General features: G+C 46.0%; 1 protein-coding gene across 4 annotated transcripts in view; it reads right to left on the bottom strand.

The window, feature by feature from the left end:
- AXIN1 (axin 1) overlaps positions 1 to 25,493 on the bottom strand; it is a 76,012-nt gene that overhangs the window by 23,836 nt on the left and 26,683 nt on the right. For all 4 annotated transcript variants that reach the window (XM_080354069.1, XM_080354068.1, XM_080354071.1 and 1 more), the window contains exon 3: positions 5,937 to 6,077. In XM_080354069.1, coding sequence (XP_080210195.1) covers positions 5,937 to 6,077 — 141 coding nt within the window. The remainder of the gene's footprint in view (positions 1 to 5,936; positions 6,078 to 25,493) is intronic.

Below are 25,493 nucleotides of genomic sequence, written 5' to 3'. Positions count from 1 at the left end.
TTGGTTGCTTTCTATAAGAGAACTGGTAATGTACACAGTAAACCACAGGGCAGGCGAGGAGGTGGAGGAGGAGGAGTGGGAGCTCAGTGAACATCTGCACCGAGGGGAACTTGGTCATGGAACAAGGTATCTATTTTTAAGGGAGCACGACAACTTCTCAAATGGCTTATTAAAGTGAAGAGGTAGGCTCTGCTGCTCTTAAGACAATCTCTAGCTCAGTCAGAAGTTCTGCCATGAGCTGGGGTACGGCGCAGACTTGTTTTGCCAGCCCGCACACAGCCCTGCTGCAAAGATGGCTGCACGTGGGTCCCAAAAATCGGTATCAGAGGGTCAGAGCCAGCAGACTTGGCTAAGCACTGCAAACCATCACTGGCTGAGCATAACTTCAGGTGAAGAAAGGAAACACATTTTTGTTCTCACTATTGCGACCACCCTGCTTACACCCTGGGATGAGGAGACTGTGGGTGAGCTGGAGCTGGGTTACAAGATAAGGACATGGGCCCATGTCCTGGTGACACTGTGTTACTTGGAGAAAAATCAACGAATGCAAAAACAAATGCCAGCCTGGAGCTTGGCAATTTGGAGTCTTCCCTTTTTATTTTACACATTTCCCTTTATCAGTAAAAGTAACCGCTTGGGGAAGCTGTGCAATGGCACAGAAATGAAGGGGGGCTCTGGTTTGACCATGTACCAAATAACTTCCCTGCACACACGTCTCCTTCCAACCCCACACCACTCTGAGTGGTGCAAATGAGCCCGCCCCAGCACACTGCACAGCAACAAGATGTTTGCACAAGCCAAATGTACTTAGCACCTATCCCCCTCCCCAACCGCCAGGCACAGCTGCTTCTCAAGAACATAAGCCAAACAGTTTAACCAGCAGAGTTTTCAAGTCAAGATGCCATTTGGCAAGGGAAACACAATTTACTGCAGTGTTTTCCCCGCAAAGCTCCTGAGTTACAAGCCCCAGCCTGTGCAAGGAGGTCACCACCAGCTCTCCATACCGGGTGCCTCCCTGGAAACGCGGGCGCAGGCAAGAGTCGCCACCAAATTACATCAGGCAAACGCAATTTCATGCAGCAACCCAGGCATTCAAAATTAAACACCATTACAATAAAATAAAACCTATGATTAATGACAAGTGCTTTTTAGTAGGAAGACAAATGAGAGAAAAGAAAATTAGCCAAGCTAATTACAGCTCTGACTGGTGGCTGCAGGTAATGCGGGAGCTGGAGCATCACCTGGCTGCGCCCGGCAGGGACACCTCCGATGGGCCATTCCCATCGCTTTCATTAGGTGGCTTCATTTTCCCTAATGACGAACCTCCATTTGAAAAATAACTTAAGAGCCATGACGGTCAAAGAGTTTTATTGCAACATGCCGCGGCTTTTTCCAGACTGGATGGCAAGGAAACAACTGGCAATTTTTACAGAAAAAATAAATCTTGGGGATTACCACGGCCATTGCTGGTCAGCATCAATAGACAACATTTCAGCTTAACCACCGCACAAAACCCGGGTGCCAGAACACAACTCGCACGCTAAAGCCGCAGAGCCATTTGCGGGAAAAGCAGCATTATATTAGAAGGTGCAATTTTTCTTTCTCTCTCTCTTTTTTTTTAATTCTCCCCAGCAGCAGTCCCAGCGGAAAGAGCGACTTTTGTTCCCAGCACAGTAGCGAAAGGCTGATAATGGCCTCTAATCTATCCGGCTTCAAACACATGTTCAGCCCTGCTGTGCTGCCTTTGATGTCATTTTAACTAGATTCCCCAATGCCACCTCTGAACTTGGAACATTCCTTCGTTCAATGTACTGTGCCAACTCAACCAGAGGAAGCAAATTCAAAGATAAGCACTTTAATTTTATCCCAACAAAACCTTATTCAATAGATGGGGGGAAAGCAAGGAAAACCAATACCGTACTTTTGTTTTCCTTTTGTCAGGTAGCTTGCTTTGAGATATTTTCAATAGATAGAGAAATAATATATATATATATTAAAAAAAAAAATCAAAACTTTTTTACAGCACATCTACTTTTAAAATAAAACTTTCCCAAACTGCTTTTCCTTGTTTCATCACGTGATTTTCCCTAGTACCAGAAAGCTCTGTGCTGAAATGCAACGCGGGGGGAGCAAGAGGATTTCTATCGTTTACTTAATGAGAATGCAATTGGTTTGCTATGGGAGAGAGGTGGGGGCTTCCAAACCGAACCGAACAGACCCACAAGGGCCTCTAGCGAGCAGGGAGGCTTTGCTGTGGCTCTGCAGTTGGACTCTTCAAACAAGAGCTGTCTTTGCTTGTCCGTAAACAGCCTCCAAACCCAACCATTAAGCCTAAGCACTTAAAAATCATCATTGAGGATTTTTTAAATTAAAAGTTGTTAAACTTGTTTAAATTAGGGACATGGTTTAGTCCCAGAGTTAGGTTATGGTTGGACTCCATGATCTTGAGGGTCTCTTCCAACCTAAACGATTCTGCGATTCTATGAAATACAGCAGAACTCAAGGTCATTCTGGATCACTGCCTGTAGGAAAGATGAGAAACAAATCCACAGTGAAGCTGATATTTTCTACCAATTACTCTTATCAAAGCACCACCGTCACCAAGAGACCTTTCTCACACAGACAAGACAGGAAAATGGCCAGGCATTTTGGCCTAAGGTCAGGCATCTGAGGAAAAATATTTAATCTGCGAGGTTTTTTAAGCACTGTCCTAAACCTCTTTGCTCTGGGGAATGACCATCCTTACTGCAGGGCAGGTTCAGCTGGAGCTGCGGAAGAACAGGGATCCCTCCAGCCAAGCCCACTGGCTTCCTGAAGACAAAGCTCATCTCCCAAACAAGATAAACCAGGACACACGATAAGACCCAGAGGAAGGAGTACTGTTGTTTAGTTGGACCACAACACTGGGCTAAAGAGGAGACACTACCTCTTGTTCACCCATCTAAGCTCTTGACCGACCTAAAGCATTTCTGTGTCTGAACTTGAATATCACATGGCGATTTGATGCATTTCAGCTCCCGCATGTTGCCTTTCTACCTAGATTTACCTGAATTTTCCTTCACGGTCTCTGCTGTGACAAGCCCCCAAGCAGAGACTGTCTCCTCCCCTTGGGGAAGATGCTCTTTGTATGTAGGGGGTTGTCTGGGAGGGCAGGAGAAGTTCAAGATGTGCCAGAAATGCCAAAGCAGCCTGGAGCAGGCTCTGAGCAGCCTAGGGTGGGGGGCAGAGCCCCAAAGCCCCAACCCACCACTGACCCACCTCTGAGCACCAGCAGCTCGTCCCACCTGCGCCCACGGCACGCTGGCTCACCAGGGCTTTCCACCGTGTCCTCCCAGACCTTGCCCCCGCACACACCAGCTAAAACAACACAGCTGCCGTGCTGATTATAAAAACAGGTTTCAGCAGAGAGGACCAGAGCTGTTTTGCCTACAAGGGCAGAGGAATTCGTATGACACAGGAAGACTGAAAAATAATCAGCGGAGCACAGGCATTTAAGGGCAATGTTTTTTAAGCCACTCAAAAAGCAAACTCCTTGAACAACAGGGACTGATAACATATTCGTTATATAAGTTCAACCCATTACAATAATATTTACCAGTGCTTAGAAAGGCATCCTGTTTAAAGTTTGTCTTTTAGGCAAGCGTGCTTGTAGCTGGTACCACAGAAATGACTTTTAAAAACACTGGGCAGTCCAAAAAGCCTGTGCCTGCCTCCCCTCACCCCAGCTCAGGGGGCCAGAGCATCACCCAGGTCCCTACCAGCAGGTTTGCATAGCTGGGCTGTGCATGCAGCCACATCCAGACCCTGCTGTGCCGTGATCGATACAATATCAAAGCCTGGACGCAAGCTGGTGCAACTGCAATACATCAGAGTACAGCATTCACACAGTGTGCCTGCCTTGTCCACAGGCTTGCGTTGGCCAACATTGGAAGAGCACACCTTGCATCACATCACGCTCCCCATGTGCCTGCCTGCTTCTCCGGCTTATTAGCACTCCTCAATTAACCGACATTTGCATCCTGATTGTCCAGACACATTCCCCTCTGATGGAGGGTCACAGAGGTTCCTGCCTTGGGATCACACGCTGTTCATATGCTGCCTTGGAGCAGAAGCCACATTTCTTTATTATTGAGCCCAACTGCTGTATGTAAACAGCACACAAAGGGAAGAACCTCACTCACCGGCAAACGAGGCTTTTATTGCCATTTTCCTTAGAGAAGGCCTAAATTCAAAGCACCGAGACATGCAAGTCTTGTCAAGCAGCAGGAGTCCCTTCTTTAACTTGCGTCTGGTTGTTCTTCATTTTTGCTGCCTTGAGCAATTCTGCAAAAATTCCTTTGAAACTCGGGAGGCAGACAGGCTGAGCAATGCCATGTAAAAACAGAACAAAACCTGGTACTGGAGTTTTAAAGGACGTAATGAAGAGTATGTGTTGAAAGCACACAGAGTATTCCTAAGTCAAAGGTCAAGGCCATATGTCCAGAATCCCAATTTAAGGATCAATCTGCATGCACCCAGTTTGAGATGCACAGAAAGAAAGATCAGGGGTTTAGCGTTATGATTTTTGAGACTTACTTAAAATGAACCACTGAGATTGGGCTAGTTATTAGCAGAAGGCAGCACATGTTTCAGTGATAATTAAAGTCCTAGAAGCAGCCTATGGTGGGCATAGAAGGGATAAAATGCTTAAGGGAAAAATGGAGCAAAGAATAAAGAATGCATAGAATGGCCAAACAGAAATTATTCTGCCTGTGAAAGAAATAAATTATGGCTACTGAAATAAAAATTAGGAAGGTGAAGAACTCTGGCATAAATGATCACAACTTATCGCAGGTATAACCATCTGCGAAGCCCCACAAACCCGCTGGACCAGTGAAAAAGGAAATGTTAAAAGCTAATTAATTTTGAAGAGTTCTTACATCTGTCTCTCCTGATAACAAGAAGTTACATGACCCCTGCTGGCTTCAGAGTACTCCTCCATATAAATTGATGAATATGAAGAATCACAGTAGGATGTGGCAAAGCAGCTGGATTTGTATCAAACAGAGCTTTTAATTAGTGGTTGGTCTTCTACAGCTTTCTGTCCCAGGGGCATCTTCTGCCTTCCGTGCCCCTTTGGCCAAGGTCTGCCTTCCCCACTTTGCACCATGACATGGGGAAGGTGTGAGGAGCTGGTGACCGGCTCACACAGTCACCACGCATGTCACACACCCACCAGCTCACCTTATTAACCGAGGGCAGGTGGGGAACTGCTGCTGCACCCATTAACAACAGTCGTGACACAGGCTGGAAAGTATCTCCAACAAGGTCTGATAGCTCCTGACATTCACAGTGACACTAAATGAGCCTCTTGGAGGACTTTGTGTTTATAGCACTGCTGTCAATAAAAACCTCTCCTAATTCTGTAAACCTGTCATCTTTTGCTTGAAGAATCAAAGGGTTCCTCTGCTCTACAGAAAGACATTTTGCATTTGCACTACTAAAAACCAGACCAAACACGGAATATTTTTGCCCAAATCCTTTTCTTTATCACAGAGATTCAGTCACAACAAAATCTCATAACCCCTTTTTTCTCCCTTTGCAGACCGTCTTTAAGGAAGATATCTCATGGGTGAGATACAGGATGCTGTCGGGAAGGTAGGAACTAGAAAAAAGCAAAAAAGATTTAGCATGGGCTTATCAGTACAAGTTGTGTTAAATTGGTCACCAGACAACTAAAACTGGTCAGTCACCAATCCTACTGAAGAGCAATCAGAGACTGAGCACAGTTTGGCAGCAAAAAACCTCAAGAGAAGTATCCAGGTAAGTAGAAAGCTCTGTCTGACACCCAGAAGATACTGTATCTTGAACACCAGCTGTAGCAATGCCTCCCTAAGACTAAGACAACAGCAGCACCACTACTAAGGCAACAAACACGCTGTGGTTCCAGTACTTACACACTGCTGTCCGTCAGCGACATCGTATCGGCGTCACTGGACATGCTCTGCTGCTCGCTGTCGTTGGCGCTGGTCGCTGGTGCCAACGCGTAGCCCGTGTTGACATAGTAAGGGTTAACAGGCTCTCTCCACGGCCCATGCCTGCAAGAAAAATGAGACTCAAATTAGAGAGACACAACCTTGACCATACTCTGCATCCCTGGGCTTGAGGGCTGGTATCGGTGACAGGCTACAGAGCAAGCTGTGTTCACATTCAGTTGCGCTGACAGAACCATGAACAATTTGACTCATAACTGGAAGCAAAAGAAAATTCATGGAGTAATGAAGATGGCACTATTAGAGCTGGAGAAGAGAGGGAACAAGACTATATGGAACAAGTCCAGTTCACATCAGGATTTACTGTGTCCATCAGCTAACTGCTTAGCATTGTCATTCTATGAACATGGCAGAACATCTAAAAGCAATACCTAGATAATAAGACAGCATTTTTCTTAGTCAAAACAGGCTTCTACTTTTCCAGCTGTGAGGGATGTGTAGCACGGGTCACCCACTCTACGCTTCCTTCTACATCCCTCTACTTTACTCCAGCATGTCTGCCAAGGGAGGTAGGTAAAGCAAGAAATGGCTGTTGCTTACAATGCAGGACCTAAAGCTGGAAAATGTACCTAAAGTGGAAATGTTCCACTCATGTACATCAAATACTTGCAAATTCCACCAGGAAGGACCATGTAATCGCACCAGCTTTCCCCATGGACAATCTGGCCATGGATCTACGCCTTGTCCTGCAGACGGGTTATTCAAGTACACGTGTGAGCAGGCCAACCTCCTTCTCTCAAACATAGTAGGAGAGGGACTGCTCGCCTCAGCTATGTTGGGAAGTGAGTTCCTTGCTGAGGACAAGACCTGCACGAACGGTGGGACAGGCTGTGAGTCAGGCAGGAGCTCCTGCACACCCAGCACCATGGCGCAGAACCACCACCGCTGCCAACGCACCTCCCGCTCTGCCGTGCAGGACAGCCCGGTCACGCAGCCGTCTGTGCTCCCTGCAAGTCATTTTGCAGCTTGCCAGAGGAAGGAACAAGCTGAAATGTTCATACCAACACAGCATCATTTAACCCCCCACTCTCCCTGCCCACCCATCTGCGTGAAGAGCAGCATTCTGTGATTCTGTGACTTGTAAGATATCTTGGAGTTGATAAATTCTGGGTTTTCCAAGCTCTGTTACCAGCTCTGAAAATCCTGTTTTAATTCAGATCACAGAGCTCATCAGCATGGCCTTTTATTTAGCAACTCAGCAAGCGGAACCTAGTTGATGTGGTTTGCAATGAACCCTGAGCAAACACCTCCAAGGAGGACACATCGTACAAGTTCTGCCGTGAAAAGCCTTCCTGGCAGTACCGCAATGGCCAAAGTCCTACAGACAACAGAAAACAGTCCCTGCCCTGATGAGTTTACATTTAGATAAAACAAGGAAACCTATGAGAAACACACAGATGGGAGGATTGGAGGCAAGAAAGCCATCAGCAAAGGCAAGAGTTGGCAGTTTCTGCATATTTGTACAGGTTATAAACACAGGACAGCCACTACATGAACTGGGACTACCAGACAACCCATTTGAAGTGGAGGTCTACAGAATGATCTACGTGTAATATGGTAGTCTGTGTACAAGAATGGGAGTACTACTGAAGTATTTTAAACCCCAAATTCAGGTCCACTATGAGGTCAGTTAGAAACAAATTGCCGTCCTATTCTCACAAAGAGAAAACTAATATTTTGCTCGCCACAAGCCAACAAAAACTCCAAGCTATTTCTCCTCGGAGGTCGAAGCTCAGTGCAGTTGCAGAGTGGTGCAAAGAGCATCCAGACCTGTGTTTGCTGAGGTTTTTCACGACCGTTCGAGGTAAATGGGGCTTTGTGAGGTTTCTCCACGCTTGGGTGCAGTACAGAGCCGGTGGGGTATGAACACTCAGGGGTGCTTTGGGATGGCAAGTCATCTAGCACACAAACTTTCTGTCTGTCACTGTAAATATGCACTAGCAACCTTATTTCTATATTTCAGAACAACTTTTTAGGGCAAATATTTAAGGCTGGAAGTAATTTGAACAAGTTTGCCCTAAAAAACAAGGTATAATAAGTGAAAACCTTACCACCCTCCCTCCACCAGTTCTCCCCTTGCATAATGGTCAGTCCTGAACATGAAAGAAGCACTGTGCAGCACAACCCTCCTGTCAAATCCGATACGACAGTTGCATGATGGAGGCTGATACAACCTCTTAAATTGAGGCAGGAATGACGGATAGCTCAGGTCTTCCCTGCGGGCAAAGAGAAGGGCGCTTTTTGGATAACCCAATTAAAATATAGCACCAACTTCCAGAGGACTTTCTGCCAGGCCTCTGCCGAAGAGGAATGGATTATTCTAGCAGTTTATTAAGAAAGCACTATAATATACAGAATAAAATGTACAGCTCAATCCATTTCTCCTTTGTATCTGCTGATACAGAGACAAAGCAGCGGAGAACATCTGAAGGAACCAGACGGGTACCGGGTGGTCTCTGGTCGCCCGGGGTAGTTGGGATGGACAGGCTCTCCTGCAGCACTCTATGTCCGTGGGCTTCCCACTGAGGATGCAGGCAAGAGTTTGGTCACAACGGTTGTATTTAGCTAAAATTACACACTTAAGCATGTATACAACAGGGATTACTTCCATTTTAGCTCTGCCTCTAATACATCAATGCAAATGTAAACTTTTGGTAAGCGTAAGTAGATGGAAAGGGTATAGGATTTCAAAGCAATCATAACAGGTTACATTACTTTTGAGGAATCCATCTGTATTCAATCCTTCTCCTAATGTTCCCTCTCCCTGACAACTCTCTTCAGCTGGCTCGTATCACTATTTGAATGTTTTGTGCCGTGCCTCTGAAGAACGCTTTCAACATCTATTAGGAGGAAAACATTAAAGGAACATGGAGTCTAACAAAAAAAAACCCTGGTCACTTCTGATCTGGAAGGGGAGGCTGCTTTAAAAGGGATACAGGCGCACTCAGAGCAATTTGAAATGTCAGCTAAAAACCTCACATACAGAGGTCTATGTGCTGATAAGAGTGATAAAAAGAAAGGTGAACATTTAAAGTTAGACTTCACAAAAACTCCTGCAGACTTCCAGAATTTTTTTTTTGATCGAAAGAGCAATGAACAGTTTTGAAATGAACACAGAACGTTTCACGCATTGCAGAAATAAAGCTGCACGTCTCTTCTGCAGCTCTCAGTTGCTCAACCCTCAAAATAATCACATAGGGAACAATTATAATAGAGATCACAGCGACCCAAGTAAGTCAACCTGACCAGCTGCCTTTTCTTTGCATAAAGCCCTCCACTGATCCCTGTCAATTCTGGTAATGCTGACAAGGGCCAAAACGGTTTTAGAGAACCAGCAAGCATCTCCTTAGGGCTTCCTTCTATCTGTTCAGAGTTTATTTTGCATGTTTGCTTGGCTGTATCCCATCCCCAAACCTCCTGCTCTTCCAACCAAGACCACCACAAAGCACTCTGAACATCAGCACTGTCAGACCGTGGAGCTTCAATGTCAGCAAGAAAAGAGGTGAGGTCCTCTTTGGTCCTCTTGCCCTAGCTGGAGCTCTCACTGCATCACGAGTCCCTAAGGGCATCTTTCTCCTTCCAGCTGGGGATCCCCAGTGTCCTTCACACAGCTCTCCACTGATGGCTATTTCAATTTTAAATCAAAGACACAAAGTTTCCAATTTTTGCTAAATACACTATTGTTTGCTCTTTGCAACAAGAGCGTGTTTGGCTGGCACGCTCTGGGGAAGCACAGCATCACCTTCATCCACAGTGAGAGGAAGATCTCACGGATCCTGCCTGCAAACCCAAATCCACACTGCATTCCCTTTGGTTCTCAACAGTTACGCTCCTCCTTCACTGACATGCTTCATCAAGCACAGAAAACAAAAGTAAAGCAAGAAGGAAACCTCCTGTGAGATGAAAGACCTGTAGGCAACTAATATCTGTAGAATTTAAATTTTCACTGGAGGGAATAAATTGAACAACACTCTATTGGCAGGTCTGTGAGACATGGTCTTCCCAAGTCCACTGGCCGTTTCCATGTGGCTGGAGCAGCTGCCAGTCTAACAGGGACACTGATCAGATCCATCAGTTTTAATTGCTACCATCTTCTCCAGCTCTAGCACTGAATTTTTATGACACATTTTCTGGAAGAAAAGCAGCACTAGATTAGTAAACCCAAGAGATAAAGACGCACAAAGCTGACAACCACAAAATCCCTACGCATTCTGCTTGTGTTCCCCCAAGGAGTGCTTCTGTAAGATTTCCTCCCACAACACGCTCTGAACCTTGGTCACCAGGATCTGGGTCAGCAGCTTGTTATTAACATGGGAGAAATTTCATTTTCTAGACAGCCTGATAACCACCCAAACTTCACAAGTTGCCTTGGAAAGCTCCAAGCTGCAGAAGTTGGGCCGGGGGTACATCTCAGGGAAGGACACCCCAAAACAGGCGATCTCTCACCGGAGCTGAGGGTAGGTCCGAGTAGCTGTGACACCCTCGCTCCTGCACGGCAGGACACGATTCCTGCCCTCCTCTTTCAGCGGGTGGCGTCTGGGCTGAGGGACGGTGCCCACTGACCACAGAGCGGGGCTGCAACTCAGCCAGACCCGGTTACCGAACCTGCGCTCCCATCTGCTTGTTCACACCAGCTTCTGGCAACTTAGTTTAAACTCTTACAGTCCATGGTTTTTAAAGATGACTGTTTCCAGAACTACATTTGCAGCAGGAAAGCAGGACTAAGCCCTACCCTTATGTGGTGTCCTTCGTCATTTTGTCTTAGTGACCGGGAGGATGCAGTCTAATGCTGAGACATCCTTCCAGGTGATTATTTTAACATCTCCCATTGCTTCATAGCAAAAAAAAAAAAAAAAAATCCCTTTAAAAACTTAAATTTCCACCCAAGAAAAAAAAAGAAAAAGCTTTCGAAACGACAGCTGGCTGAGTGTCTGGCTGGGCAGACATGACCAAGAGCTCCCGCACTTCCCATACTACATCTACCAACAAGTACGTGACTGTCACATCCTTCACGCAATACCACATTTCATTATCACAACCAGTCAATCAAATTAAAAGGTGCGCATGTTAGCTTATGATGTACGAGCCAAAGCAAATCCCTTCAGCGTATTTAAATAGCATGTGCTGACAAGAGTGTCTGAGCAGCAGGGTCACCTTTAAACAAGGGATTAGAACAGGATCCACCAAGAAGTCTGACTTACAAGATTACATTAATCTACTGCCTGAACAGAAAAGTCTCCATTTCCAATCCTCGGTACCAACAACCAGCACAAAAGTTGCACCATACCGGGTATAAAACTATAAGCAATGTCCCACAGCATTCACAGTGTTCCCCGATACATCATCACAGGTATGGCTTGGAGCCAAGAACAAAATGTCTATGAAGATGCAAAGTCTTCACTCCTGACTGGATTTACCCTGCACTGAAGACACAAAGTCTGCTCAAGAGGTTAAAATTGGGGATTTAGCTGATAATTTGATTGCAGATCGTTGGGGTTGCTCCACTTAAAACTCTTCCCAATTACTCTGGGTACTCAGCCACTGCTGTGCATCTCAGCTTTATCACTGCCAATGTCAAGTTAATCACATGTGTTCTAGGCAAGGGCAGCTTCTTCAAAGATCACATCAATTCTGGACAAGTTAATCTGTTCTTTGAGGTCTCCAGATGGCTCTCGCCAAGAAAGTTCACTTCCAGCCCTGCAGCCGGCGAGCGCGGCGGCCCCGGCGCTCTGCAGAACATTACAAAGGAACCAGATCAAAGTTGTGTCTTACAAAAAAATGAAATCTGAAGTTTGAAAAGCAACAGCAGCCTGTCACTTGTAGGCTTAAAGACGACTTCTGCATGCTCCAGCTATCAGGGAATTTATGATTACAGTCTGGCTTTTAAAAGCTGACGAAAAAAACGACGCTCTTTAGCACTCCTTGCCTTTGCAAATCTGTATCTTCTTCCGTGCTTATTCATCCTCCTACACTGGAGGAAGAAGGGAAATAAATAAAAACTTAACTGAAAGTACAGATAAGGGCTCCTCTTCACTTTTATTCTAAGACATTCGATTCCATTTTAGGAGATTACTTTACGGGGAGCTTCAGTAATTATTCAGTAATTTATAGCCAAGTATTAGAGTTACAAATGCTAAACCCAAGATCTACCCTCCTGAGTTTCCAATTTCTCACTCCTATGCATTTACCAAGGACCATCCTACTTCGCAGGCAGGGCTAAGGTACAGAAGATGCATTTGTTGAAACCAGTAATTCAGATCGCAGGATATAGCAAGGCAGGTGAGAAAAGTGATATTGAATCCATCAGAATCTAGGAAGGAAGCTGGAATACAGGAAATAAAATGTTTGCCTTAGGAGGCAAATAAAGACTAGATAGGCTAAATATTGTGGCTGTACTGCCCTACTGCCACCCAAACCGTCCTAGGAAGGGATTTCAGACAACAGGACGCAACCACTGTGTTCCAAGGAAACTGCAGAACAAGTCCCTCAATATTCATCTGACTGTGCATCTACAAATAAGCCCTCCCAGCTCCTCCTTCCCCACAGAGGCAAGGCTGTGCTCATCCACTGATCCAATCTAATATCAAATTTTGTCCACTAGTTACAAATTTAAAATCAAAACTGTAAAAACCTGATTTTGACATACAACAGTCAAGTCCTTCCTAAAAACAATGCACATCTTCCCTAGAATAAGGCCATAAACCTTATTTATTTAATAGCTCAACGTACAATAAATGAATTAAAATAGAAGAGAAAATATGGGCAACACAATGTCTGCACATCGATTAACAGGACACTTGGATCATCTTCCCGAAATAAACTGAATGTCACGGAACATTCTGTTCCACATCTAACAAAAACAGGTACCTGCCTAGACTCATTTCAACGCATTAATTAGTCTGAATTTATACCATAAGAGGTTGTTGCTTTTTTTTTTCATGATGACATAATTAATATGAATTTTTATCCATCATAAAAGGTTGACATTAAATAAGGACATTTACTATAAAATACACAGGATATTTGGCTGCATTAATTGCAATTGAACAAGAGCCTTTCTGCTTTGGAGGGCAATCCCACCATTCCCTGTGTGCATTTTGAATATCCAGGGTATATTACTCCCACCCATAAGCCACGCTCGCCTCTGTGCCATGGCCTTTGTCAGATAATACTCCATAGGTGGATTGTTTTTAATACTTCATTAGAAGGGACAGAATCAAGCCCACACAGGGCTGTGCCAAACACCACACTTGTGTGGATCATCACATCAAAGTGCATCCTGAATGTACTGAGAGGACCCTGAATCTTTTCCAATCACAGGGCCTGTCTACACAAGCCTTGCAGCACACCCAAGAGCTTGGGTTCCCATCCCCAGGCAGGGGATGCCGTCCTCCAGCACGCTCCCAGTGCATCCCAGCATGCTCCCAGTGCATACCAGTGCATCCCAGCACGCTCCCAGTGCATCCCAGCACGCTCCCAGTGCATCCCAGTGCATCCCAGCATGCTCCCAGTGCATCCCAGCACACTCCCAGTGCATACCAGTGCATCCCAGCATGCTCCCAGTGCATCCCAGCATGCTCCCAGTGCATACCAGTGCATCCCAGCATGCTCCCAGTGCGCCCCAGCTGCTCATGGGCCTGAGTGAGAACCAGCGCACAGCAAACCTTTGCCAAAACAAGTGGGATCCCAGTCCTTACCCCCCTCTTCTCTGACCCTGCCAATGTGCTCTCCCGGGGCCGTGGGGCTCGCTAGTGTGGACATGGGCACGAGGGCCTGATAATGCAGTTTCCTGCATGAGCTGAGAGCTGGGGAAAAATTAGCAACAAACTGATAGGCAAGACCTTTCTCTCTGCTAATTGGCTGCTCAGAGTGAAATGACATCTACCTTTAATAGAGAAAATGAGATATATATGTATAAACACATATATAATGTGCTTAAGTGGGTGAACACACAGAGCAGCCATTTCAGCCAGCACACAGCAGTGCCAGCTCCCACGTTTCTGCTTTCCTGGGTGATGCTCACAGATACTCTGGTAAATTGGGGCCATCAGAGAAGGGAAACCCCCATAGGGAGTTCTGGGGGCCTCTGCACGGGCTCCTGTGCCTTTTCCCTGTGGTCTCCCAGCTCTGGGAAGGCAGGCAGGGCAGCTGGGAGGTGTAAAGGAGCTGCAGAGGAAACGGTTCTTCCCAGATGGGGCAACACAACTACGATCACACTGCAGATGTAAAAATACCAGCGAAACCTCCAAGCTGCTCAGAGCCGTCCCCATCACGCTGAGCGAGTGACCACCCGCCCCTCCCTCCATGGCTGAAATACGCAGCCAAAAGCACCTTCCAGCCCAGAGCATCCCCCTCACCCACATCACAAAGGCCTTCGTCAAACAAATTCCTTCTAAACGCCTGCCTCTGAGGTGTGGGGAGAAAGCAACGCGAAGCCCAGGTTTATACCTGGGCCCGCACATAACCTAATGAAGGCAGCAGCTCCACTTAAAAACATCGCTGCCTGCAAACTATCAAATTAATCCCGGGATTTCAACAGCTTTTCTTCATTATTTTTCGTCTCAACCAAACCACAAATTTACTTAATGACTAAACCAGGCAAGCAAGTGCTTTGTTTTCCAGACAGCGGGTACCTTTCTAACGGGATCCAGGTTTTCAGAAAACACGTTTACCTAATGTCAGGCATGGGAAAGGGTCCATTTCCAAGATGTGTTTGATGCTTTTTTTAATTTCCCCAAATGCATCAGCATCATGGTTGGGGTATTTCTGAGTCCCAAGCCCAAGGAGAGCCTCTGGAGGAGGAATACAATAAGAACACTGTGATCCAGGAATGACTGAATAAAGGCAAGAGCATGCTTTTGGCTGGCACGATTCAGCGCTGTAACTCCGTCTGCTGCTTTTCTTCTCCATCTGAAGCAACGTTGTTTGTCCATGCTCCTCTGAAATGGAAAGTATTTCCTCTTGCCTGTTCGTTCCAAGGAAAGATCCGAGGAGGCTTGGTATAACCAGGCAGAACTGGGGATTCTCCAGTGCCTCGAGTCGTGTTTGCCAAAACTTCTGCTCATCAAGAAAGGACTTACAAGAAAGAAATTACGAGCAGATTTCTCTGCAAGCTCAGTAACTTAAGACCAGGTCCTGTAGGATGAGTAAGTTTTGGACAGGAACATAGCACCCAGCTTTGGCCAGTGACTCCAGACCATTCCCCTCCTTCCTACATACCTATGGAGCCTCTGGAGCGTCCAAGGGCATGAGACAGATGGAGCAGGGACATCTACAGGTACGTGGACCACACTGGGGAACAGGAGCTATTGGAATCAAAGAGCAAATAAGAGCATCTGGGCTCACTCCTTGCTCACATCACCGAAGCTCTTCAGGAGGGCACAAGCCCCAGCACTGCAGGGATAATAACATTTCCTGATACTTATATCACAACAGTGGTGTTGCTGCTGGCTGAAGTGAAAGGCGAAGATATGCAACTCAAGGAGGCTCCGTTTGACATTAAACTGCTTGCTTGTGCCATGTAGCGTAGGCTGAGCCACACAACCACAGCCTTGCTAGCCTCACTTAAATCCTCATTGAAACAACACCATGAAACTCAATACTCATTACCAATTTATTGCCAATAAACTTGGTATTTTAATGAAATTACAGAATTGGTGGTGGAAGAAAATGGTTGATGCAATATTTTGAATACCTATGAGGGATCTGACTTGCCGCATCAAAACCACTCAGGTTTGTTCCCAAAGACATTTGATGAAGCCCCACTAATTATGAGGTGGGTAGGATTACTGAGGGACCTGTAGCAATAATCCTGCACAAAAAAAAATCCACCCAAAACCTTTATTTCACCAAAAAAGGTCTGGCACATTAATGCACATGAAACAAAGAGACCTGACTCCAAGCAGAGTCACTCACTGATGTCTTAACTCTTACAGAAAGGATCCAAGAAACCCTTCAATTGAACAAGAACCTTTGAGGTGACCGAACTCCAACCTCAGCTGGTAACAAAACCAAAAACACAGAGGGCTGGCAAGACCTGGCAGAGATAAAGCTGAGAGTCAGGATTTAATAGTGCTCCCAGAGGGGAGATTCAGCTGATTAGAAACATCCTCGTCTTCTCTCTCAGTGTATATTAAAGGTCAAGAAGTGGGATCGGATATTGGCAGCACATGAAAAAACCAACTCAGTCAAGCAAAAGACCTTCACAAAGACATTTCACACCTTTGCATTAAGAATTACTGCAAAGCCTTATTTAACTTCACTTCTATCTGGGGAACAAATTTATGTTTCAAGTCAAGAGACCATTAGATCGGGACAGGAAAGACGATCCTCCCCATAAGACTTCTGCCACCAATCAGTACTTTATAATGAGCAAGAACTCATAAGCATCAGTTGTCTGCAACAATGTGGGTCTCAGAACTACAGAACCAGGAAATGGAGCTTGTCCAGCAGGGCTCTGGGGTCTCACGAGCTCCCCAAATGGGATCTTTAAAGGATATTTGTTGGAACATGGTAACAAGAGGCAGGCTTTATCAACAACAAAACATTGGTAATCTGCAAAAAGCTTTTAAACTTGCTCTATCGTTAACTACCCAGCTCTGAAGAGATGTCAGCATCACAGTAAATGTATAAATCATAATCTGGTCTCTTGGTCTCTATTGAGAGCCCATAGTCTGACATTCTCTTCTCATCTCAGACTGACCTGGCTGATACAATGCAGTGGCTGGGGCAAGGTGAGGGTGACTGAGTCGTGCTATCCATCTGACAAGGTCCATTGGGGTTGACAGTAATGACAAGTCCCCAGAAGAACTGTAATAACAACAACCAGAAGGAATGAACCACGCAGAAATTGTGTCTAAGGGAGACAAACGTTGTTTAAAAGGATCTTTTTCTAGAGATCCTCTTCTAAGAGTCCAGCATATTAACAGCAAATAACCTGCTGCTGTTCCCAGAAAACAGGCGTACAGAGGGAAGCTAGTCTTGTGAAGATGCTGCAGACAGTTTTCCTTTTGAATAAGGACTAAAGCAAATTCTCCTTAGATATTGCAGAATGAAGTCTTCTTTCACAGTCCTAGTTTTGGGACAGTCACCAAACCTTGCATCTCGAGCCAGCCCTGGAAGCCAAAGCACCAATCGCTGCACCCAGGTCACACGAAGCCATGTTTAAAAAAGATGAATGAGATCGGTGCATTCAGCTTCTCACTTCTCGTGGTCGTACTTTCACAAACGGATCTCAATTTCAGTGGCTGACTGGCAAACCAAGAGCAAATAATTCAGCAGGGGGAAAGACAGAGACCAGCACCCAAAGCAGTGCCTCTTTACTGCATACACCTTGATGGTGACACGAAGGACCCCGTTGGGTATGCTCCGCTCTGCAAGGTGACAACATCTCCAGAGGCAGTCACTGAATAGTTCAAGGTGCCAGAACCAGTTCACCTAATCTAAATGGATATTAAAATGTAGTGAAAAACAGCTAAAGAAGGCAGGGAAAGGGGAAAAAAATAAAGCAGCTGCTCACAGACAAATGGCACAGGAGCTCACAGGGCAGCTCTGGGGACACTGCGGTACCAGAAGGTCCAGCTGAACTCCAGACCAGAGAGGAGATGAAATACCTTTAACGGCAGCAGTCGGGAGGCTCGTTATGTGCAGTCCACCCCGTTACAGCGCTCACCCTGCTCAGGACAGTCCTGTGAGTGGTTTTTCTCAGTGCGCTTAAAAACAAGTGAAACTTGACTTCAAGAACTGTTGTTATTTTTGCCTTATGCAAGTTTTCTGGTTTGGTTCTCAGCCATTAGAACAGGCAGATATATGGGCTTTTACCTTTATTACACAAATTCCACAGTATCTTTTCATCTGGTATGCATTATTGTGGGGATATATATGAAGTACCATGTCCATTTAAAGTGCTGTAAGAAAGCTGTTTGAACTCTCGTTCCATTCCTATGTGTCTTTACACAATTAAAACCAGTTGATGGTTCCATTTAGAAAAAATAAGTGACAATGTAAGCAATGTGCTTTTTGTTCTAAACAAATTAGCCACTGTTCAGATAAAAGACAGCTGTGTTTTTGTTTACCTCAGTTTCTTGAAGACAGAAGGCTAGGTGATCAAACTCCGTGTTTCTCTCTTTTTCTGTTTCCCTGTGATCTCTTTTTACTCCCTCCAGAAATTCTGAGTACAAGGTATTTGCTGACACTCACCCAAATTCAACAGGGGAGGGAGGCTCCAAAGACACTGTGATAATTAGTGAAAACAGGAAGGTGAGGAGAGACTTAAATATTCTGAATAACGATGAGGCTGTGGCCAGATCTCAGCAGAAAACCTACATGGAGAAGACGCATCAAACGCAAACAGAAGCTTCAGCTCCAGCTGACGCCCGCCCAGACACTGAAGTCAGCACGGGCCCATCGCAAAAGCCATGTTTTGTGAGTCTCAGTGCTGAGACTAGGTTTAACTCTGCATTTTAGATGGCTGTGGATGGGCTTCAAATCACCTCCAGTTGACATGCCATGTTGCTTCTACCATTTTCTTCTTGTATAGCAAGTGGAGTCCAGAGCAGTGCACCGTGGCTCCGCTGATCCACTGCAACCATCCCGGCTGCCACAATTAGAAATGAAATCCTGCAGAGGAAGGAGAAGGCTGTTTTCTGTCTAGGGGCTGGGGCACAAGAGCTGTGAAACGCTGGAGCCCATCTGTGTGACCCAAACATACCATTTGTTACAGAATGCATATGTGCTGTACTATACATATAGAATTTCAATGACCAAGTAGGTAATACAAAAATGCCTCATTGCTTTAAATGTTTTCTCCTTAAGACAGCAGTGAAAAGCAACCTACAGTTTTGAAAAACTCTTCTCAACTCTCCTGTGCCCATGTATCTCAGTATCTATTACTGATCCTGCACTACCTCTGCAGAACTTCATCTGCTCAGGGCACAGGATAAGCGGATTGATATCCTTATTTTCCTCTCTTTGTACTTCCACATCACCCAAACCTCATGCTGAATGCAGCATTATCCACTTGGTTGGAGATTCTTCTACAGCAATTTTCACAAGTGAATCTTGTATTTATTTGTGATGCTATTCTGGAAGAAGGAAAAGCTATTATCCTCTTATGTGCAAAAAGCCAACTGTAATGCTGAAATAGTCAAAATTTTCTCAAAATGTGGATGCTCAATTTGAAATGCTCTGGGCTTAATACTCAGCATTTTTGTAAGTCTTCTGCCTCAATGCACGCTCAGCACATCAGTAAGTCTGATCTGGGTCTTAAGTTGCACACAGAAAAGCTACACGCACGATGACTCTTCTGAGAAAATCTGTCTTACAGGATGTCTCTGGAAGAAACCAGCACAGAGGGAATGGTGGTTTTCTGTTTGCATTTTCTGCCTCTTCCACTGCAAGGCCTTTTAATGCTGCAAGAGGCAACGCAGGTGCCCTGCGCACCTTCCTTCCCACCTGCTCTGTTGGTTCCCCCAGCCCGAGTCATCCCATGCACTGAACACGCGAGACTCTATGATCACACACCAACAAGTAGCTACAAGAGCAGAGAAAGCTATGAAACACAATGTGATAGCAGTGGGGCAAATATCCCCAGCCTCTCTCTCCCATTCAGCTCTACCGGCTCAATCCTACAGAGTTCGCTCACAGTCCTCCCCCTCGGAGGCGAACAGGGTTCCTCTCCTCTAATCTGCCACCCTTGTGCACAAAAGGGACTTTCATCCCATTATCAAAACTGTCTGAGGTTAGTGGATAAGCAGTATCTTCCTCCTGCATAATAAGCTTGAACTGGGGTTGACCAGGAGGCAGCTTCAGCTGCAGCACATGAAATCTCCGGGAAGCATCAGAAAACCCCTTTCCCATTTTATCCCCTGGTACAGCCTTGTCTCCTGCCAGCTCCCAACATCGCTGCTCACTACTGGAGGATCTCACCCTCCTCACCTCCTCCTGTTACTGCCCAAAAAGACAATTTTCAGACAAGCGCTTTTTCTGAAGGATGCGAGAAGAGAGCTGGCTCCCCTAACGATGAGGGTCAGACACCCCAGAATCATCATCAGCATCAGCAACAGGAATTGCAGTTTCCAGTCTCTGAAGTCTTCACCATGAAGATACTTTTCAGATACTCTGGCTGTCAAAATTTTAAACCACATCCTATAGAACTTGTGCAATTTTCACAAGCTTATAATTTAATCAAATTGGACGATTCTCACATGGACAGCAAAAGGTATGTTCAAGCTGCCAGCACCCCTCCCATCTCCAGCAACCCACTTGCCAAACAATACACCCCTGCTTCAAAGGAGGAAAGCTGGAAGGTTATCAATGAAAAGTAAATTGTAAGACTCTGACATGAGCAAAACAATGTAATTTCCTCCCCCTCTGTTTTTGCTAAAATTTGCCAAAATAATTCAGCCTTAGGCAGAATCTCAGCATGGAAGAAGACCAAACAACACAGACTGATAAAGATATGAGCAACTACAACAAAGTTTTATACAATGGGAAACATTAGGCAACCATGACTACAGCCATTGCCGCCAGCTCCGCCTATATAGTAAACGAGTGATATTTTAACATCACTATTAACCCCCCCCTGCAAAACTACAAGCGAGTCTGTAACATGAGTCATAATATACTGGGCATATACTTTGATTGCAAAGTTGATGAAAGCACCCGTCCCCGAACCCGTGTGTGAAAACTGTGGATGAATTAATCAAAACATGCAGGAGCTTGTGACACCGATGCCTGAGCCTGCACATTTGCATCTGCAGTTGTACGATGCAACAGCACAGAGACTTGGCTGCCAACTTCTGCTGCCCGTACCTTGTCACATCCAGGGAAGAGAGAACAATATTCACTAGCGGTTCTTATTTTAGGACTGATCTTTCTGGACTACGTGTATATCCACAGAACGACATAAAATTCACAACGTGAATAAATGAGCAAAGAGAGACTCATCTGTTTCGCATGTGCGTGTTGCTAACACAGCAACTGCTCAATGGCATCATCTTCCCTGCTCGAGATGCTAACAGATGTCTGTGCGTGCTGCAGACATGTGGTTTAAGCAAATAATAAATGAATTTATGAATCCCACTGTTGGCAACTTACGGAGATCCTCCACGTGCAGGATCGCTTCGTTACTTGCCTGCGGGCAGCAGGTTGGCTGCCTGGTGGTGTTGCCTGCGAAGGGCCACAATTCCTGACCTCCAAATCTTGCACTTCACAACTGCTCTCAGTCTCACCACTGGAAGTCTACCTCAGTCCAGATGAGCAATCAGAATAATTAATCAGGCCGCTTTCTCCAGTAGCAAGGAAGAGGGCTTTCTCAAGCAGCTATTTCCCAACACTAACTTTGCAAATCTACCCCCGGGGTTTATTCTCTGGGAAAAGTTAGGGAACAGGTTGGGACAAAGAAATATCTGTGTATTTCCTTGACACCAGGAGATCAGGAAGCACGTCTGTGAGCGGCTGTCCCTGTGATCAGGAACAAGAATCTTCATTTACTGTTGGAAATGCACCCCAAACACCTTTCAGGGATATCATTTGCTGCTGCAAGCTGAGGAGACACAGGCCCACAACAGCTCTCAGGACACTGCTCATGGAGACATGGGCTTCATTTTTGGGAAGAACGCCATTGCTGAGGAAGGCTTCTGTCTACCTGGTAGTTTAGGGCAAGTTCATGGAGTGACAGAACTCTGACACTGACCTTCACTGAAAATGTGGTAAGAATCCAGAAGATTGAATATATCCCCAGAACAGTGCCTGCTCAGCTGCTAATCTTAGAGAGGTGTTTCTGTCAGTCCTAAAGAGGACCAAGGACTGTGATTTGATCAGAGGAGAGGATGTGCTGGTGATCATCACACCTTACAAAATCTTTTCTGATCCTGATCAATGCCACTTTCCCAAGTGATGAAGACTAGCAGGCCAAGGTCACTGTGTGGCTGAAATTCGGCCCAGGAGGGCTGGTTGAACAGTGATAATAAAGACATCTCTTCAAACACAAGCCTGAAACGTGTGGAACTTTTCGTTCTAGAGCAAGAAAAGATTTTGACCCAGTTTCAGATTTTAAGTCCATCTCCTAAACAAAAGCAGCTGAAGTTTAATTGAGCCAATTCTGCAGATCATTACGCTGCTATTACACAATTCCTTCTAATCCCTGAAGTGTGGAAGATGTGCCAACCCCAACCCAGGCACATCTTTGTCATTTCAGCTGGACTTCCACCCTTTCCACTAAAGATTTCATTCTGCTAAAACATTCTTGACACATGCCAAACACTAAAATCTCCCAAATATTTATTGTAATTTCTTTGGCCATGCTATCACAAGTGCCTAAACTCCTCTTCTCAGTTGGAGAGCTATCTAGACCAGAGGTCTCCAAATCCTTCATCCTAATAAACATCACAAAGGCTCATGAGCCCCTACAAGTAGCAAGGGAGAGATTGTTTGTGCCACAAAAGGAACAAAAATGACCAGCCATCCCCTGCTGGTTATTCTCTTCCCTAAGAACTTGGTCTAATCCCCTCCACCCTACGTCCCTTCAAAAACAATGTGCCAAGGAAAGGGAGCAACTGCTACGCATACTGATTGCCCTCAGCTTGGACGTGGCTCCTGGAGGACCACAGCCAGCTGCTGAGACGCTCTGCTGAGGCAGAAGGTTGCTTGCCATCCCTCTGTGCTATGGACTGTGCAAAGAAACCACCAGGCTGGTTGCAGCTCTCCTGGGCTCATGTAACAGCAGAACTCTTCCCACAAGCTCTTTAGGACTCCAAAGCCCAGCAGATAGAAGGGTCCCGCAGCCACTCTCGGCCCCTGAGCCAGACTGAGAAGCAACTCAGGTTTGTACAAACATCCTGGGGTGAAGGCAGAGGATACAGCCCAAGGAGCACAATTCTCTTTCAATGTTGTAACGTAGCACCTTTAGGTGAGGAGATACATGAGCAAGAGCCCAAGGTACTAAGGGAAAGGAGGAAGATGTGCCAGAAACACGGTGCTATGGCAGCTCTCAAAGCTGCCCCTGTGTGCTCCAGCACGCCAGGGCCAACCCTGGAAGTACTGGTGTCTCTAAAAGAAGTCCCAGTTGAGAAGGTAACATTATAAACCTATAAAATAAGGTTTTACTGCTGCTGACTAGTTGGGACACGCAGAACATGTTGCAGGGAACATAGCATGATTTTATTAGCAAACACAAAGCCATTCAAACAGAGTGGCCCAAATGGGGTGGGTTGAATTAAGAGAACAATAGCAGCTCATCAGATGGCCCTTTCTTTCACATATGTCTTCAACTTACTACGCTAGCAAATACTTAGAGCAACTTGGAAATACATTTTCATCTGAAGAGCCTCACGTTATTAACACATTAGATTAAAATCAAAATAATTGAGAATGTAACCCATTCCTGATGCTGTTCATTAAATGACTAAATCTAAACCACCAGCACTTACCAGCCTCCCTCTCTTTGGGAAACTCGCTTGTGATCAAGTGACTATTTGCCTGATTTGGCCCAAGCCAGCACTTTGCAGCTTTACTGAGACTAAATGGGACGGACTTTCGGCACCAAACACAATGTGGCCTCAAAACCTGAGCATGTGGGTCACAGGAGAGCCACGGACCCCTCAAGTTGTCCGGGGGAAGATGTGCTCAGGCTCAGACCAATCTGAAAGGAAAACAAAAACTGTGTTGCGTCAGAGGCTAATGCTAACCACCTTTCAAATTTGATCATGGATTCCAGTTCCCCAAATAACAATAGACAGCAAAAAGGAAAAATGGAAACTGCTGCTTGGGGAAGCTTGCCACGATGTGCTGGCTGGAGATGTGCTGGGACTAAACTCTGCTGCAGCCAGGCTGGGCTCAGCACGCCACGGAGCCCGCAGCAAAGGCAGGGCTGGCTCCCCAAAACAGAGCGCCTTCCTCCCCGCTTCATCTCCAGCTCCCCTCACAGTGCCTGGCCAATGGATCTAGGCACAGTATTTATGCTGCTCACTCACCCCACGGTGGGAGGGATGAGAAGAGACGAGCAGGGAGACGGGACAGCATGGAGGTGGCCTTGGGAAGGAGAGACTTCAAAAGGCACACAGCAGGCTCCGGCTCTGCACATCCTGGCAATGGGCACCCCTGTAGAGGCTTTAGGATCTAGAGTTGTCCCACTCTTGTTTTATGCCTAATAATTTTTCAAGGCTTTGCTTTGCAAAACAATCAAGTAGGTGAGCAGAGATACTGCTGCTTTAAAGCTAGCGTGAGGAACAGCCTGCTACTGTTCATGGCTTAAATTACAGATTTGCCACAGGACACCAGTACAAATGATAAAATAGCAGCACCCTGGCTTAACCTTTGTCAGAGAACTCCTAATCTTCTCCAAGATTAGACTTTTGTTCTTCTTAACTGCCAGCCCAAGAGCCACCTAGACTGCAGGGGGCCAGGCCCACAAACACAAATTAATTACATCAGCTGTAATTCACACCTCTGGATGTTTTTGAAGTGACTTGTTAAGTGCTTTTGCATAAGACAGTTGGGCAAAGAAACCCCACTAGTAGTGTATCACATTGACATACAGATTTCTGTTATGGAAGGAGCACTACACAGATTAAACCTTAATATGCCAACGAGTGCGCATGCAAGCAGATGCAGTTGTTTCAGTACTGCTCTGATGGTCTTATCAACTCACAGAGTCCGGTCAGACACCTTCAGGACCTGCAACAGCAGCAATAAAACAGATGTAACATGGGCTCAGCTCCTCATCTCATCAATCTGCACTCCAGGATCCAGCCCCTTTCCCTCACAGGAGCTCAGACACCACCCAGCTGCCCCTGACCACCATCCAGCCACACCAAAAGGGAGCTGAAACATCCCTAAGGAAGATGCTGTTCCCCGAGGGCTGGAAAATCCCCTGTCCTAACGCAAATCATAACGTTCCCCTTGTAGTCCAGCAAGCACAGGGGGTCTCCAAACACCACTGCTGTGCAAGCAATAAATGAGAAGTGTTTCGGCTACAGCAACCTTTGCAATATGACCTTGAGAGAAGCAACACGGTGCTGCCGGCGAGCCTCTGGAGAGCGAGCGAGCGAGCTCGGCATCAGGGCTGCGTGCAGCAGCGACAGACCTGCAGGGCAGACACGGCCAGGTAACCACACAGGCGTTCCTGGTGCTCAGCATCCTGCAGGGAAGCTTTGAAAGATTTATTCAATCCGAAACTGGCGCTGCACAGCTTTCAAGAGAGAAGGATAAACTTATTTTCCTTTCATTCACTGTAAAGAAATTGCAGAGCAGCTCAGCTTGCCCGGAGGAACACAACTGCCCACGGCATGGGATGATGGTCACAGCAAGGAGGAGACCCAGCCGTGTCTGAGCAGCCAGCACTGACGAAGCCGTGCAGATCCCAACCCTAACCCAGGCAGCAAGTGTCTGAAGGGAGATCTCCATGCTTCAGTCCTCGCCGGCTCCTTCAGCCTGGGGACTACAGAGAGAGAACATCACTGG

Source organism: Nesoenas mayeri (genome assembly GCF_963082525.1).
Source record: "Nesoenas mayeri genome assembly, chromosome: 15".
Lineage (NCBI taxonomy): Eukaryota > Metazoa > Chordata > Aves > Columbiformes > Columbidae > Nesoenas > Nesoenas mayeri.
Note: the sequence above shows the minus strand (reverse complement) of the source record. Positions and strands in the feature narration are given on the sequence as shown.